The 15,831-nt window shown below is 41.0% G+C and overlaps 1 protein-coding gene across 3 annotated transcripts in view; it reads right to left on the bottom strand.

Moving 5' to 3' along the window:
- Positions 1-2,544: 2,544 nt before the first annotated feature.
- Positions 2,545-15,831, bottom strand: part of POC1A (POC1 centriolar protein A) — a 58,692-nt gene continuing 45,405 nt past the window's right edge. For 2 of the 3 annotated variants that reach the window (XM_085302501.1, XM_085302498.1), the window contains one exon: positions 2,545-2,830. In XM_085302501.1, the coding sequence (XP_085158627.1) occupies positions 2,732-2,830 (99 nt within the window). In that variant the 3' untranslated portion in view covers positions 2,545-2,731. The other variant, XM_085302500.1, reaches the window with a different exon arrangement.

Raw genomic sequence — 15,831 nt, 5'->3', positions numbered from 1 at the left:
CACTGCAGACACTCCCAGGTCAAGAAAACGAGTGTAAAAGCAAAAGTGGATTTAACTCACTCTGGAGCCTATTTTGCCCTCAGCTCTCAAGAAATCTGGCATTTAGTGGATAAAATTAAGCACAGAACCTAGAGATAAGAAAAATAATCAGATTTGTGCTCCTCAGATTTTTCAGAGTATTGCTCAGCATTTACGTATGTTTTTTTATCGCACGTTCCACACACTGCCTGTCTCTAGTGATACACCTCCTTTAGAAGTACTGGTACTTGGTAAGTCCTGATATCCGCTCTTTAGATAAGAGGTGGTGAGGAGGGAAAAGAAAAGAGAGCAAGTTACTGAGATTTGGGACAAGGGAACTACTGAGATGAGAGTACTGTCAGAAGAGACTCCCTTTATATTATGTCTTGCAACAAAAAATCATATAGTTTCGTAGACTGCCCCCTCCCCTGTAACTCCTCACACTCGTAAGCTATGGGTTATCTTTACAAAAATATACTGTACTGATCAAATGAATGCTTTGAAGAACTTGGCTACAGAAAAGCAACTTTCCCTGCATTCCACTAGCTTGCCTTTCAGCACCCGAGTTTCTCATCTATTGTAGAAACAAAATTATCTCTCAAATGGATTCACTCAGAACATCTGAACAGAAAAAGGGTCTATATCAAATGCATCCAAATCATTTTTAATCGGCATTTTCCATAAAATACTATATACAAATTGCTTTTGTGGTCTTCAAGACATTAGAAACTAGGAATTAAAGAAGGAGAATGCTATTTTTAAAAACCAAGTTTAAAAATTGATGAATGTTGAAAATAACTTGAGTTTTCCTCTCCCCTCCAAACCCATCTTCCCCTAAAGGCTAGTCCAGAACATCTGGGATCAAGCCGATAAATCAGGCTCTTGCAACACATTTTTGTCGCTGCTTCAATCATACCAGATCAATGCAGGAACAGTCTTTTTCTAGCAGTAAGTAAACCTTGCCTACTTTTTACTCCCCTTCTCCCTATCCATCAGCATCAGGATGTACACAGAACTTCAATGAAAATGATGTCAGTCTCCCAACAGAAAGCCACTGAAAGCTTAAAGCAAGAGCACCAAAGAACATCACTGAATTGATTTTATTAGCTTAATCTAAGAGAAAATAATGATTTTATCAGACTCAGAGCTTGGAAACAGCAAACAAACAGCCTGTGGTTGAGCAGAGAGAAATTCAAATTTATAATCAACCAAATAAGCTTGGAAATGAGAAAGCTCTTAGCTTTATGCAAATCAAAAAGAATGAAATATTGTGATAATGCGAACAAGAAGTTCTTAGAGATGTGGAAAGTACCAGAATGGAAGCACATCAAAAACTTTCTGGTGGTGGCAGGGGAATGCAGACAGCCTCATCCGGGTGGAAGAAGGCAGTTCTCAACAGAATTAACATGGTAAGACAGCACAGGCAGACAGCCTTCAACAGAAACAGGTGCAAAAAAAAAACCAAGGCTGGCCTTAAGATCAGCTAAGCCCTGTGTGAAATACGAATGCCAGCCAGTCCTCGATCAAGGTTCCACAACACCCACTGCACGTACGGAGACAGGAGGCTTTGGAAGCTGTGAGCCTGGAAAATGAGCAATGATGAGAAGGGACAGCCAAGGGCAGGAACTGATGTAAACTCATTTTAAGGGGTCAGAAGGACTGTATTGAGGAGCATTTCGTTAACCTGGAGATGGCCAAGTTCCAGCAGCCCACTTCTTCAGGAACGTGGGTAATACTGGTCAAGGCAGTTTACTGCAAGAAAGGAAATCTCCAGTGCACATTAGTAGAAGAGGTGTTGGAGAATAGGATCTCCCAGAAGTCCAAATTCTTATGAAGCTACATATTGAATGCCTGCTAAAGCCCTGAAAGTAAGTCTTGGAGGAGCAGCAGGGGGAGCAAGGAGAGAGCGTAGGTGCGAGTGAAAACATCTGCAGGACGACCGAAAATTAAAAGTATTCCAGTATGAGAAGGAGAAAGTTCTAGGACTGCAGCAAGCGTTCTGCTGTTTATTTGCCTCCACTTTCTCCTCCTCTCCTGCCTTTAATTTAAGGAACAGATCAAGACAAAGCAAAAACCCCTTATCTGACTAGCTAGAGCCTCTTCTCCAGCCTCAAGCACAGCAAATTGTTTTCCACACACCGCATGAGGGAGCAGGTTAAATCCCACCCACTGGAACAGCATCTCTGCGCAAATATCATCTGGTATCTAAAGTGTTTAGTCAGATGCTCCAGCAACCGTTTGGGACTTGGGTGAGACAGAACCTTCTGCAGGCAACAGCAACTCTGGTGAACTCCCACTACATCAGGCTCCCCTGCACAAGCTATCCCCTCAGGAGCTCTTTGCCAGCACGCATTTCAGCAAAAACCCTAGTACCATGTGAGAGAGACACTTGGCAATTCCAAGATGTTTAAACACTTTAAACTCACTCCGCAGCAGCTAAGGCATAAGAGATGCAACCTTGCTAGATAGTCCTCATACCACACTTGGGCTACTACAGTATCTGGAAAACACAAGAGATCATAATCATTATCCATGCTTATGAATAAAATCCTCTTTTTATTTTAATAAAGTAACAAAGCTTTATATTTACAGATACAATAACTGTACATTTTAATCAAAAACTGATTGTTCTCAAATTAAAGCCAGTCACACACACACACACACTGTTAAAAACACAAATCAACAAGCCTCAAACCTCCAAGCACCTTCAAAGTCAATTCACTTTGCTCTGAATAATTTTCTGCTGATTCTCAAGACATTCTTTCAGCTTGTCTTCAGTGAGTGTCAGCCTCTGCTCCAGGATGGAAACCGTCTGCAAAATAAAATAAAAGCTGTCATTGATCCACTTAAAAAGACAAGCTACACACAGCACACACACTGAGAGGAATCAGTGCTAAATTCAGGTAGAATTCTGAGGTATTTTGAGACTACACTCCAGTATTAGCATTTTAGCTAGTCTCAGTCCCAAACTTCAGCCACCAGTAATGGCAGACGTCAGGTGCCGAGCTCTCCTGTAAGCACAGCACCAGGCATCGATTATAACACTGAAGCGCTTTCGCACTGGGCTCTGCATTTCCTTCCACATTCATAAAATAGCATGGTTTTTGAACCATCACTCAGAAGCGTTTTTGCTAACAAGAGGTAAAGGTTTTGAGTAGTACTTCCCAGTTTTAGTTTTGACTTGTCTTAGCTTCCCACACTTCTCTCTCCTTCCTGAATTCTGTAGGTTTGTTGAAATTACAATACGCAGAACTTACCTGACAAGCACGATGACAAGGAAGAAAAACCTCCCAGGCTGAGGTAGTGCAATTGAGTGATGGAGGGGAATTAAACCAAAATTGGCAGTCTAAATATTTCTGTGCAATTAAGTTACCTCAGAAAGGACTGTTGCATCTTTCTCCTAGAGCTGAAATCATCATACACAGGATACACAGGAAGAACATTTTAACCACTTGGCAATGAAAGCCTCTGCTGAAAACCTTTTATCGATCACTTTGAGGTAATCAAGGGAGCTAGCTATGCAGAACTGCTTTCCAACTCCCCAAAACACCAGAATGACTGATAATAGATGGTGATTATACTTAATGCTTTAAAATCATAAACTTATCAGCAACAATCAATAGTTTCACATTTTGAGCATTTTTACTTCATAAATAACATCCTCTATTAAAAACAAAGGATGTTCAGAACCTTGGACTTTGATAAAGTAATTCAAACAAACTTGGACAACCACTATTTGTATAGAAGTTATACATAGAAAACCTTTTAATAGCACATTTCGTAAGCACATCTCTAAGTGCTTGACAAAAGAAAGCAGGTCTCATCATCCCCTTTTTACAGCTGGGAAAACTGAAGCACAAAGAGAGGAAATAGCTTGGCTAGGGTCATTCGAGTGACCAGAAGCCTCCTGTAAAATGATTTTGGAAATGAAAGAAAGTGGTGGGGGATGAAAAGAAAACAACAGATGTGATACAAACAGAGCACTGAACACTATGCAAAGCCATTTCCCTTCAGCCACGTGACAAAATCATACATCAACCACCTCAGAAAGGACTGTGCATTACAGGATTTGCCAGTAACACATGCTTTTCTTTCCAAACAACAGTTCAAAGCTTATTGCTTTGACAAAAGCACCACTAACCCATGACAAGGCAGAACAGGCTCCTATTGCGTAGTGTATCCTTGCTGCAAGTGCAGAAAGTTTTACCTGAGAGGACCGATTTGATTTATTTGAATGTTGCCCTGGCTTACAGCACTAGCATTATTCTGAGGGTTTTCTTCTCTATGGCCACTCCTTTCGAGGTGCAAGAAGTGCAGCACAGAGAGCCAAAACCAAACCTGGGGAGCCACCAGGTAAAATCCCAGGTGCCCCAGAGCCAGCAGGAGCTCTGTCATCTATGCAGAGGAGACAGGATTTCATCTGTTTTGTATCCAGCCAAGCTATTACCCAGTGGCTGTCTTGCAGAGGTCAGGAGCAAAGCCGATCAAGGAAGAACACAGCAGGCAGAATGCGTACTAGGGCTTTACAGGAAAGATCTTAGCCTGGAACCAACCAGACAGAGAATGAAAATCAGTGGGGATTCTCGTTTCTCCATTTAAAAAGACGACTTGGTAAATCAAGACTCAGTTTTTCATTTAAAATGTACCAAAAAAAAAAAAAAAAAAATGCATCAAATTTCCTTTGAGAAGCTGATCAACTGAATGCATGTCCTGGTCACACTACTCTGCTAGAAGCAAAGCCCCGGATTACTTGCAGGTCCTTCATTCCATGATTTATTGCCAGCACGACACTGCCAGTGTAAGCTAAGCACTGTGACACATAGCATGATAAAACAAAATGCAAACAAAGTGGATTTCAGAAAATGTTGAGTTTGTAGAAAAAGTTGCAAGGAAAATGTTTTCTGTTTATATTCATACACAGTTTCCATGATAATAAACTTGTGGTGAGTATTTTTTGGAAGCTAAAAATGGAAGAGGAAGTCAAAAAATGAAATCTTGAAAATCCAAAGTACAAGCTGACCACAACAGCCCACCTATGCTTGAATATACACGACATCCAAAACACAGAGGGCATCTGAGGTCCCAGGAAGGTAAGGAAAAGTGCAAACACTGTTCAGCTACTATTATTGCTATACTGCAGCTCACACAAACAAAATGCTACTTTATTCACAGCTGACAGTTTTACAGTATTTCCATGTTGCTATTTATAAACCAAGTCCCTGTTGATAGGCAAATTAAACTGCACTCATTCAGCTGCTACAAGTTTTTGTTACTGCATTTCAGAAGGTAACTGACAATTAACATAACAAGGAAACACCCTTAGCTCAATTCAGTGAGAGTTAACTTGAGTCACGTGTGCACTCAACACCTTTCTCCATACCAGGACTCTGGCTTCCTTTGTGTCCTAAGCAAATTCTGCATCTCTGTTACACATCAGGGAGTAAAAGCTAGATAATTTATATTAAAATTGTAGCACATAAATTGGCAGAAGGGTAACAACTCTAGGCTTATATAAAAGAAAGATCAACCTGATTTTTTTAAGGAGTATTTCTCACATTACAGTAGACAGCTTTTAAAAATAACCTACTGAGCCGTATTACAGGCACCACAGTAGAATACAGAATTTCCCCTCCCAAAAGAAAATTTATTTAAATCACTTCTAGCAACCTGGGCAACAGTTTATGCAACATTTCTCTTCATTCATCCTCACACATTTTACTTAGGAAAGTCAAATTTCTCTTTAGGAATGTGCTTGAGAAATTATGTTAAAAATGTTGCGTCCTAGTTACTTTTTAAGTCTGGGGAATATTCAGCTCCATCCTCCCCACAACACCCGAACAGAAGCATCCACTGGTAACGTTTGCTTTAATGATTCTCAGCGCCCTATGTTATTCCTTCACATTATTTTTACTCCCTCAACCTAAATAATAATGGTGATTTGTGATTCTATGCCAAGCCCCAGTTCTGCAACAGTTTCAGCTTTCATCACCATCTCCCCTTTAATTCATGTTAAACATTTCCCTGGCTGATTAAGCAGCAGAGACAGTTTAACCACTATTAGCCTCAAGGTCGAGCCTTTCGCAGGCCCTCCGGGGCCAGCCTCTTTTGAGGACTAAAGATAAGGAGAACCAGGTGCTAATTAAAGGCCAACATAAACCAGATCAACAACTGCCAAAGGAAACCAGAAAAGCAGAGTCTGGAGCAATTAAGCAGATCGCACTAGCTATCCTCAAGGTACAACACGTCGGTGGCCTCCCGAGTCCTTGCTCCTGGACGAGCCCCGCAGCAGAGCGGCCGAGAGCAACGCCTGAAGCCCCTGGGGACAAGCGGGCGAGAGCGCAGCGGTTAACTGGAACAGCACTTAACCTGGAGCCAGGAGCGAAGCGAACACGAGCAGGGGAAGCAAGCAGTAAGGCCAGGCCCGGGGCGCCGAGGGACGGCTGTCCTGCGAGCAGGAGGCTGCGGTTCCCGCCCCGGGCGGCGCACAGGCGTTTTCAGCATGCCGGGCTCGCGCCGGCTCTGATCTCGCCGGCAAAGAGCAATACCGCAACGCCGCTCTGACTGCGGATGTGCAACGGGGGCCCTGATCTGCAAGCAGGTGGAATTTGTTCCCCAGCTTTACTTAAACACAAAGAGCCTTAAAACTCAGTCCTCACAGGCTGTTACGAATTATTCGAAGCACACACTAAGAATGATTTTGCAGGGCACTTATGCATAATGTATCAAATAGCACAAGAAAGAGTGTCATTCTTCTACCTCTTTAAGATTCTCCTTCCCATCTCACATGTTAACTTATGAAAAGAATGTTCATTTTTAATCCAAAAAAAGCACCTGCAAAAGACCAGGTAACACATGCAGAAGTGCTATACTGAGGCGAGGAGGAGGGGAATCTATCAGAGATATCCTAAGGACAGTTTTGGATAGAGAGATTTCTAACTCGAAGTACAAAGACGTTGGAATGATTATATCTCTTTACTATGAATACACCCTTATTTAATTTTCTTCATAGCATCACCTTACAGTGATGCTAGCGATGATACAGTGACCTGCTTTTCTAGGCTTAGGGCAAGCAACATTCAAAATCAGACAGGCTTTGTATCACATATCTATACCAGCACTTTTGGCAGGATATCATAAGAAGCTGCATTGAATCATCACACCAACAGCTCAGGCTAGTAATTCAAAACAGTGGCTGCTGTCTCAAGATTTACTCTTCTTCAGCATGTAACATGGCCCAGTTGTACTTGGGTTCATTTTCCCAGATCAGCTCCGTTGCTCACATTCAGAAGTTCGCTTTTGTCCTGAACTACCCAGGGAGAAACTATCCAGTTTACCTCTTCAGGTAATTAAATATATATATATATACACAAACACACACACATATATACATACATATATTCCTCAGTCTCCACACTTGTATGAGGAGAGACTTAGGGATTCCTCTCAAGAAGAAAAGCAAAAAGGAAGCCCTAACTATCAGACACTGACAACGAACAAAAACCTCACTGAACTGAGCTTCTTGAGGCCTCACAAATAGCCTCTCGCTCCCCCCCAATCACAAGTGGATGAGCAGAGAGGGAAGGAAGCACAGCAGAGGAGGGAGATTCTACCACGGGGCAGATGGCCCACGGATTTGCAGAATGAGACTTGTTAAGTTTGACCTGGACTTGAAGACTTAAGAGCTCTGCTTTCTGTAGATAAGGAGGCCAGCACTAGTCTGTTTTAGAAGAGCTAAATGCCCATTTATACTTCTGTGGGTTACTTGGCTTTCCATAAAAGGGTCATTTCAGAGCAGATTTCAGCTCCAAATAGGATCACAAAGTAGAGCAAATAAACTGCACCCTAATGACACCACGTTACCATTTAAGGAGCCTCAAGGGTTCTTCCTTGGCCAGCGCTAATGACTGGGTTCATAGGTACCTCAATACCTACCTCTAGGACACGAATCCACGACCACTGCAGACCAAGGCCTGCTGAACAGCCTTCGTTACTTCTATTAGCATCATACTGGAAAGTGAAAACAGTCTTGGAAGAAAAAGAGTACCCTTGACTGCAGCTATTGAGTGCCTCAATTAAACTGAGTAATAGCTACACAAGGAGTCCCCAGCTATTATACGCAGGTGTCCCTAAGAGGGTACCTCAAACACCCACTAAATGCCTTCCTGAACATACACACAGTCCCTGTGTGGAGACAGGAATTAGCAGACACCCAGGTAAATTGAGCTTGAGAGCCCTTTCTCTAAACTAATTCAACAAGTGAAATAAACTACCACAAGAGCTGTTTGCATCAGGGCAGCCATATCTGAGATTTGAATGCTTACAGGAAAAGTTATTAGTTCATTCCATAGACAAGAGTTAAAAATACCAAACTTCAGCTGCAAAATTAAAAGGTTCAGAGAAGAACTTGTGCAGCAAGTCACTCTGAGGTTTAAGCATGAACCTGTCCTGTAAGCTCCCTATCGTTTTGCCCTGACTTGCCATCAGCTTCCTTCAATCTCAATAGTTGCATATAATGAAACTTAAAAGAAATCCTTACTACTACTAAGCTTACTTAAAGAGAACTAGTCTATCATCCTTAAACACGTCATATCCAGACACAGTTTTGAGACACTCCAGAAATAGCTGCCAACATTGCAGCCCTTATCCTCTCAATAGGTATGAGCAAGAGCTGGCATTTTACACAAACCAAGGAAGTAAGTCTTGTATTTGAATGCCTAACAAGGCAAAAGACTTCACAGTTATTAATGTTTTATATTGCAATCATACGAATGCAAGGCCCTCTGCACACTGGGACAAGCCCCACTAGTGGTCCAAGCCTTAATTTCAGAGATCAAATACACAACTAACATTTTTCAAAAATGCAAAATGATTTCTAAAGTGATAGCTTCTTGTCCTTTCATAAATTAAAACAAGATCTTCTATCCCAAAGACATATTAAATAAGCTTTGTAGCTCTTCACAAGCTTACTTGTTTTGAATGTAAACACTAAAGAAAATTCTCAAAGACTATTTTGCACAGAATATTATATAGACTGATTTAAGGATACCATATTGATTATTTCAGGATGAAGATGATATTTCATTTAGCCTTTTTCTACCTCAGTCCTTCTTTAATGTAACTTTATGAGTCTTCATGTGTTTACTTTGTAAAATACTTCAATTTCAGAAACTTCTATACTTTGCACTACAAAATGCTAAGTCTCAGAGCAACTAGGTGACACTTTCTTGTTCAGTGCTGCTGTACAGCCAGGAGGAGCTGGAAGTCATAGAAGTACACTTGCCATGGTTTCCTAGGCCTGTGCTATGCCTCATGTTACACAATCCTATGATATCAAGACTAGCCACATTTTCCTTACCTTATAGGAGTAGGCAAAAAGTTTAGAGCTTAAGTCTAGGCATTTCTGTAGAGACAGATAGTGATGCTCACACACAGTCACTATCAAGATGCTACACACTACTTTACCAAAACCTTCAACTAGCAAACAGCTTGCTAAAGGGCAGAGGGAAGGGAAAAAAAAAAGACAAATAAGCAAACCTCTTGAGGACCCAGGCTTCTGACAGCGCTCTAGTCACTTGCCCATGTTACAACGCACAGGCGGATTTCACCTCCTCTTGTGAGCAGTCTTCTTAGGAGACAGAGATCAGCCATGCAAGCACCTGCTTTTATGAACCTTTTCAACATACATAAATCAGATCAAGACCTCTTATCTACACTCTGGGACAGTCAGGCTTCCAAAGCTGCCTACCTCCCCTCCTCTCCCGAGAGCATCTTCCCTAAAATCAGCGCAGCTGAGGAGGCCTTCCCTGTACAAGCTTTGTTATTGCACGCAGTAACGCAAACCCATGTTGTTCTGACGCTGGAGGCCCCCATGCTGCTGCAAGAGCTCCAGTGTATTTCTTTCTCAGTTTCTCTTAACCCTTGAAAATAAGTAGCCTTGTGTCACATGGATTAGGATACGTCACAGTGCCTGCAGAAGTACGAACAACATCCCTAACCTGGCCTCATCAAGACCCCTATGCAGAACTCCAGACTTGCTCAAGAAGCCGTGCAGCTAAATAACTTTGAAGTTTGTTCTCCAATGCAGAGCACGAGCCCATAGCCACACCAATTCTCTTCAGTCAACAGTCAACCAGCCACCTGTTACTAGCAACACTTGTTAGGGATTTTTGATACTGAGCAGTATCAAAACAGACAGAAGGAAAGAAAGAGTTTCTCAATTTTGAAATGAGTATTGCTCAACTACCCCTCCCACACCATTACCTGCTGCCATCTCTCCTTCCACCTCCTAGCACATTCCAGTTTCTGCAGATGCTTGAAGCACAGTTAAATAACTAACTAGATTCTAGAAGCAGCTTTGGCAGTCCTGTAGCAGACGATAAGTACAGCGACAACACTAGTTTTAACACTCACAGTACTAGTTGCACTTTTTCCAGAAGGAAAAACATACAAGGTTACCCGGAAATCGCGGCATTATTTACTTCACCAGGCCAAGCAGTATGGCAGCAGCTGTATCACCATGACCAAAGGGACCTACCCTGAGGTACAGAAGAGGATCTCCCTTTCTACTAAACCAATCCTAAGAGCAAATAAGATGAGCCACAGGCTCTGCCAATTGTCTCTGTACCGTGTGGGGACACAAAGCACACAAGCTGTCCGTAACCACGCTGCTGAGCCTTTCGATTTGCATTCAAGAGCCACCTTATTAAAGATGTTTCATCACACATCTCTACTGCTTCAACCTTGACAGTTCATCAGCCAATGCCAAATTGCTGGCACTTACGTTGTGCCCCGCAAGTTTCTAGAAGGGAATTTGTGGATGCTTCTGCTCAGGTAAGGGCAGCGGCAGTCTCTGTGGTGCATAGTCTCTGCAGCCATGCGGTTAGATCAGCAAAGGATGGCAAAAGGAGTTAGGAAACTGTGTTTCACCATCTGGTATGAAAACAACACAAGTTCTGATGAGCTACCAAGAGATATTCAAGAACGTACCATGAGAGTAACCTTACAACACACAGTTTAGCAGCCCCAAAAGACTAGAGGTTTCCTCCAACCATAATTATGAGGGTGTGCTTCAGAAAAAACTTCTCATACTGTTTCCTTCCTCTGCCGCCCAATATACCCCAGAACAGTACTGAACAAATCACTCAGTAAAATTAACCCAGCTGCTTGTACCCAACAGCCAAGTAACAATTTTTATTAATCAAATGTATCAAAGGATCCCTCTTCAAGGTCTGCCTGTGAAAATGAACTGTGGGAGGTGCTTAGCACTCTTTGCCGTTGCATGCTAATGCCAGTTGAAGGTCCTCTGAACCTCCAGGGAGACAATCAGCATTTTGGAGAGGCCAGGCTTTGGACAGTGTCCTAGAATGCTAATGCAGCAGTATAACTAGGAGCTCATTTAATTTTTGCAGTCTTAGAAGAAAGAAAAATCCATTTGGACCTAGGTTTACGGAGATTTTGCCACAAGCATTATTTTGGAAGTGAATTTCAGAAAAAGACTAGCTCTGATGATACTATACAGAAGACTGGCAATAACCAGATCATTTTATTTATTTTCCTTCTGAGTGAGAGATCAAAGCTCCTGTATCTCCAAGAGATGGTCTTAACTCATAAGAAACAGCCTCTATGTCCTCTAAATAAAGGTTTCAAAACCAAGCTCCTCCAGCATTTCACCAATTTTTCAGATGGAAACTTTTTTTTTTTTTTTAAATGTTTTGGATTGCAAACAACATTGCTTTTGGAATAAAAACTGATTGCACTTCAAAGGTTCCCCCCAACACACTTTTTTGCTGGAACCTCTTGTTGCCAGTGGGTACGCAGGTACTGAAAGTAATGTACAAACCATGCTGTTTCTGCCAGGCTCAGGTAAGGAATGCTTAACTATAAATCTGACCTGTTGACTTGTAACTACTTGAAGTCAAAAAAATTTATTTTACTAAGCCAGTTGTTTAATCTATGTTCAACACTTCGCAGAAGAGAGCGTCATTCACTCCTTACAAACACATTCTTTGAAGACCATATCTCAAAGTAAAGACTACCAAATTTGATTATTATTATATGCATTGCACAAATACTTTCAATTTTAATTAAAAAGCTTCTCATTTCTCCCCCAAGATTTTTTTTTGTACTAAATGACTTCATTTAAAAAATTCTTCTCCTCCCTTCCTCTGCATTCTTTTCTGGAATAAGTGAAATAATCCTTTAATCTCACATGAGATAGATTGTCCTTTGGTTCTGCCTTGGATTATCTCAGGGATTTATTGAGTCTTTTCCACCTCATTGTGCTGTTTTCTCCCAGCTTCAGTGCAGATTAGTTTTGAATGTATATGAAACTGTTTCCTGTGGGTGGATTATCTCAGCTATTTATGATTTCTTTTATGATAACCTGATTCTGAACTCTTCACTTAGAAGAAATATCTATCTTCCCACGTAAAAACAGCAACTTTTTTCTCAGTGCCTATTGCATAGCAGCGCTACAGATTAACAGAGTGAATGTGGTAACTGCAGGTATTCGGAATGAGGGCAAAAGTATATAAACCCCTTTAAACTAATCATTGCAAATGCAAGTTTCCACCATAGCTGAGATACTTATTCACTGATGATCCTTTTTCAGAGCCGTCAAGCTGCAAGTATAGGAAATGCATTTCAGGTAGCACACCAAACAAACTGTTAATATCCGCTCCATTTCGGCTCCAGCCAAAAACAACTTTGTTCTATAATACTAAGGAATGAGTTACCCAAGAAAAAAAAAACTTTTATTTTCCCATAAAAATTTTAATATTCATTCATATACACACTGAGATACTAAGATCTAGCCTTTGATTACAAATACTTGGTAAGTGTTTTGCCATTTCCCTCCAAATCGTTTCTGAAATGCCTACAAAGAACAGGATGCAATAATTCTTCAGACATTGACAAGATATTAAGCTGCAGGAAAGGAAAGAGCAATACACTCATTACTCTCCTCTTCCTCACTTCTCCATCAGATTTGATTTGCCTGCTTTCCTACAAAGGGCACCAGAGTACCTTTAAGTAATCCAAGAACCACTATGTCCAGATCTTAACTTCACTCCATTCCTCAAAGCAGCAAAGTCATTCAGTATGCGCTACTCTTCCGGAAAACAGAGTCCAAGCCCTGACGACTTTATTTGCATGTAAAATATGGCCTACAACCTATGTTTATAAAAACATGAGGAATCTATGAAGAGAATAAACAAGCAGGAACTCTGTCAGGTCATATTAGGCTGTTTCCTTACAAGTAAAACAAAAATGAGTTGACATAATTCTGGAGAGGAGAGAGGAGGAAAGTTAAGTTGACTCAAAATCTGGTTAAAAGAAAGCTGCCAAAATCCTAGGACAAAATCATAGCAAGATGTTAACAGGACAAAATGAAGCCTCATAAATTTGAGGGGACTCATATCTATCAGTTCTAACAGTTTTTGCTAGAAGTGGTATACAACTGCCACTAGTCTCTTTTGATACAACTTCTAATAAGAATAACTGAAGTGCCTAGCTAAAAAAGCAAGTCCGTTCAAGTGCATCTTGCTGTGCGGGGCGTAACGCCTCTACAGCCTCCGCACTTGTACTTGCAATTGGTGTCTGGCAGGAAGAGACCTCTTAACAGAATAAAAACAATCCTGCTGTCTCCAAGTGCGTGACACTCCACTTCATCCAGAAACCTACTGTCAGTGGAGGGAAGGTACCAATACTTGGTGCGCAGCAGACAATGCGGCTTCAAGCGCGCAGCCCCGAACAAAGCTGTGCATTGGCAAGAGATGACAGCGTTCAGCTGATTTCTTACTATTATCTCTTTCCAGCGGAAAATTTTGAAAGAAAACATCAATGTTTTCTCTCCTACTTTTAAATTAAGTTTCATGTGATAAACCTTGAAATGACAGCTAAAAGAAATATTAGAAGATGAGTAAATTACTTTGAGATTTGCACAATTTCCCAAAGTAGTTTATCACAACTTCTGTAAGTTTAAATATTCCATTATGTTAACACAGTGTTGGAAACTATGAGAACAAAGAGCACAGGAACTAAAGGTATTACATTAGAAATACATCCAACCTCCCACAAAGCTAACAAGTTTTAGTTCCTGGAAAACTCTAGGATGACTGTGCCGAAAGAGGGTTTTTCCTGGAAGTATCATGGGGAGTCTTGTCTTTTCAACTAATAGCGTAAACTGTATGGTTCTGCTTATGTTATTAGTGTTCCTTCTGAACAGACAACACTCAGGAATTATGAGCCAATGATTTATGACAGTGCACCACAGAAAACCAATGGTATATCCTCAGTCTTTCTGCAAGAAGAGAGAAATCCTGATGTCTGTTACGTGGCTTTTTCTTTTTTAAACAAAAGCTTCCATAGACGTGGTGTCTCTCTTTCACAAAAAGAAGTCGGCAAACCCAACACAAAACACACAACATTAGTTGTTAGTTGTGCTGCAGCAGAAATGCCTAGAATGAAGATGACCAAAGTAGTATCACTAGCTGCTGTTTGCATGTCACTCGGAGATTGTAGCTACTGGTGGGCTCCTCCACGGCACCTCCCTGTCACCCTCTGCTTGTACAAAAGGGGATAAGAGCGGCGCTGCCAGACCTGCATTCCCTTCCGAGTTACACCCCACTGGACACTGTGCACCCGCAGGAAAAGGGGATGTCTTCTAGAGTCACCTTCCATCACTCTGCTAGCTTACTGCCTATATTATATATCTCCTTTTAAAGGAATTTCCTCTACTATATGAATGAGGACTTCCCCCATTCTCATTTGCTCAACTTCGATAGTTTCGTGTTGGTTTGTTTTACTTCTAAATATCAAAAGCAGGTGCAATATTAGTAGAGTGAAAATGAATTACGAAACCATTTCAACTGTACGCCAGATGGATCTACTTTTACATAGGCATTAAGATGGCATTAATAGTAAAATACAACATAAAAAGATTAGAACAAACAGGAAATTAAATATTCTAAGGAGGGAAAAAAAAACTACAGTTGCTGAATATAAAGTTAGTTTTGGCTGCTTTCTTTTTTTACTACAATTTCAGTCTTATTTCCAATTTTGTCCTAAAAACCTACTAATTTACTCCTCCCCAACTGATCTCAATTTCTCTTTCTGCCAATCTTTAAACAACATTTTGAATTTTCTATGCTTACACAATAACTTCTAGAGCTATGTTTGCATTGCTTTTATCTAGTTTAAATCCCACACATACTGTTTACTGCAATATTTGCCTCCTCTAAACACCTATGAAGTTGAAATGGAGCCATTACACCTCCATCACCAGAACTGTGAATCTGATTTAATGTAATGAGAGATAAGGATCACATTCCAACCTTACTCGGGAGACAAAAACAGTAATAAGATATTCAGCATATACACTTAGTTGCATTCTAATCACAAGCATGAGGGTCCAATGCCATACAACTTTTTTTTTTTCCCCCTAATGTCCAGTGTGTTCTAAAGATTGTGGAAAGAGTGCTGTCTTGTATTTCTGCCAAATAAACTTACGTATCTTCTTGGTTTTACTCTGTGCTGTTTTAGACTGTGCGCAATCCTGGAATGTTTTATTTCCTTAAATCAGATCTACTTCAATCCCGTCGTGCCCTCCAACCAATCATCTTACATTTTTTGACAACAAATATCTCCCTCAAGAGCAAAGGTCTAACTAACAGGACTACTGATCAGTGTTCGATACTGTGTCCAAGATCTGCTGATTCTTTTTCAGAAACACTAAGAAGCTCCCAGAAAAGCCCTCCCACACAGATTTTCCAGAAGATCACCAATGTTCACTATCCCATGCTTCCTCCCTGCTTC

This window comes from Rhea americana, unplaced genomic scaffold, assembly GCF_003343005.1.
Source record: "Rhea americana isolate MKP2758 unplaced genomic scaffold, rheAme1 scaffold_19, whole genome shotgun sequence".
Lineage (NCBI taxonomy): Eukaryota > Metazoa > Chordata > Aves > Rheiformes > Rheidae > Rhea > Rhea americana.
The sequence above is the reverse complement of the archived record's forward strand: the minus strand, read 5'-3'. Positions and strand labels throughout refer to the sequence as shown.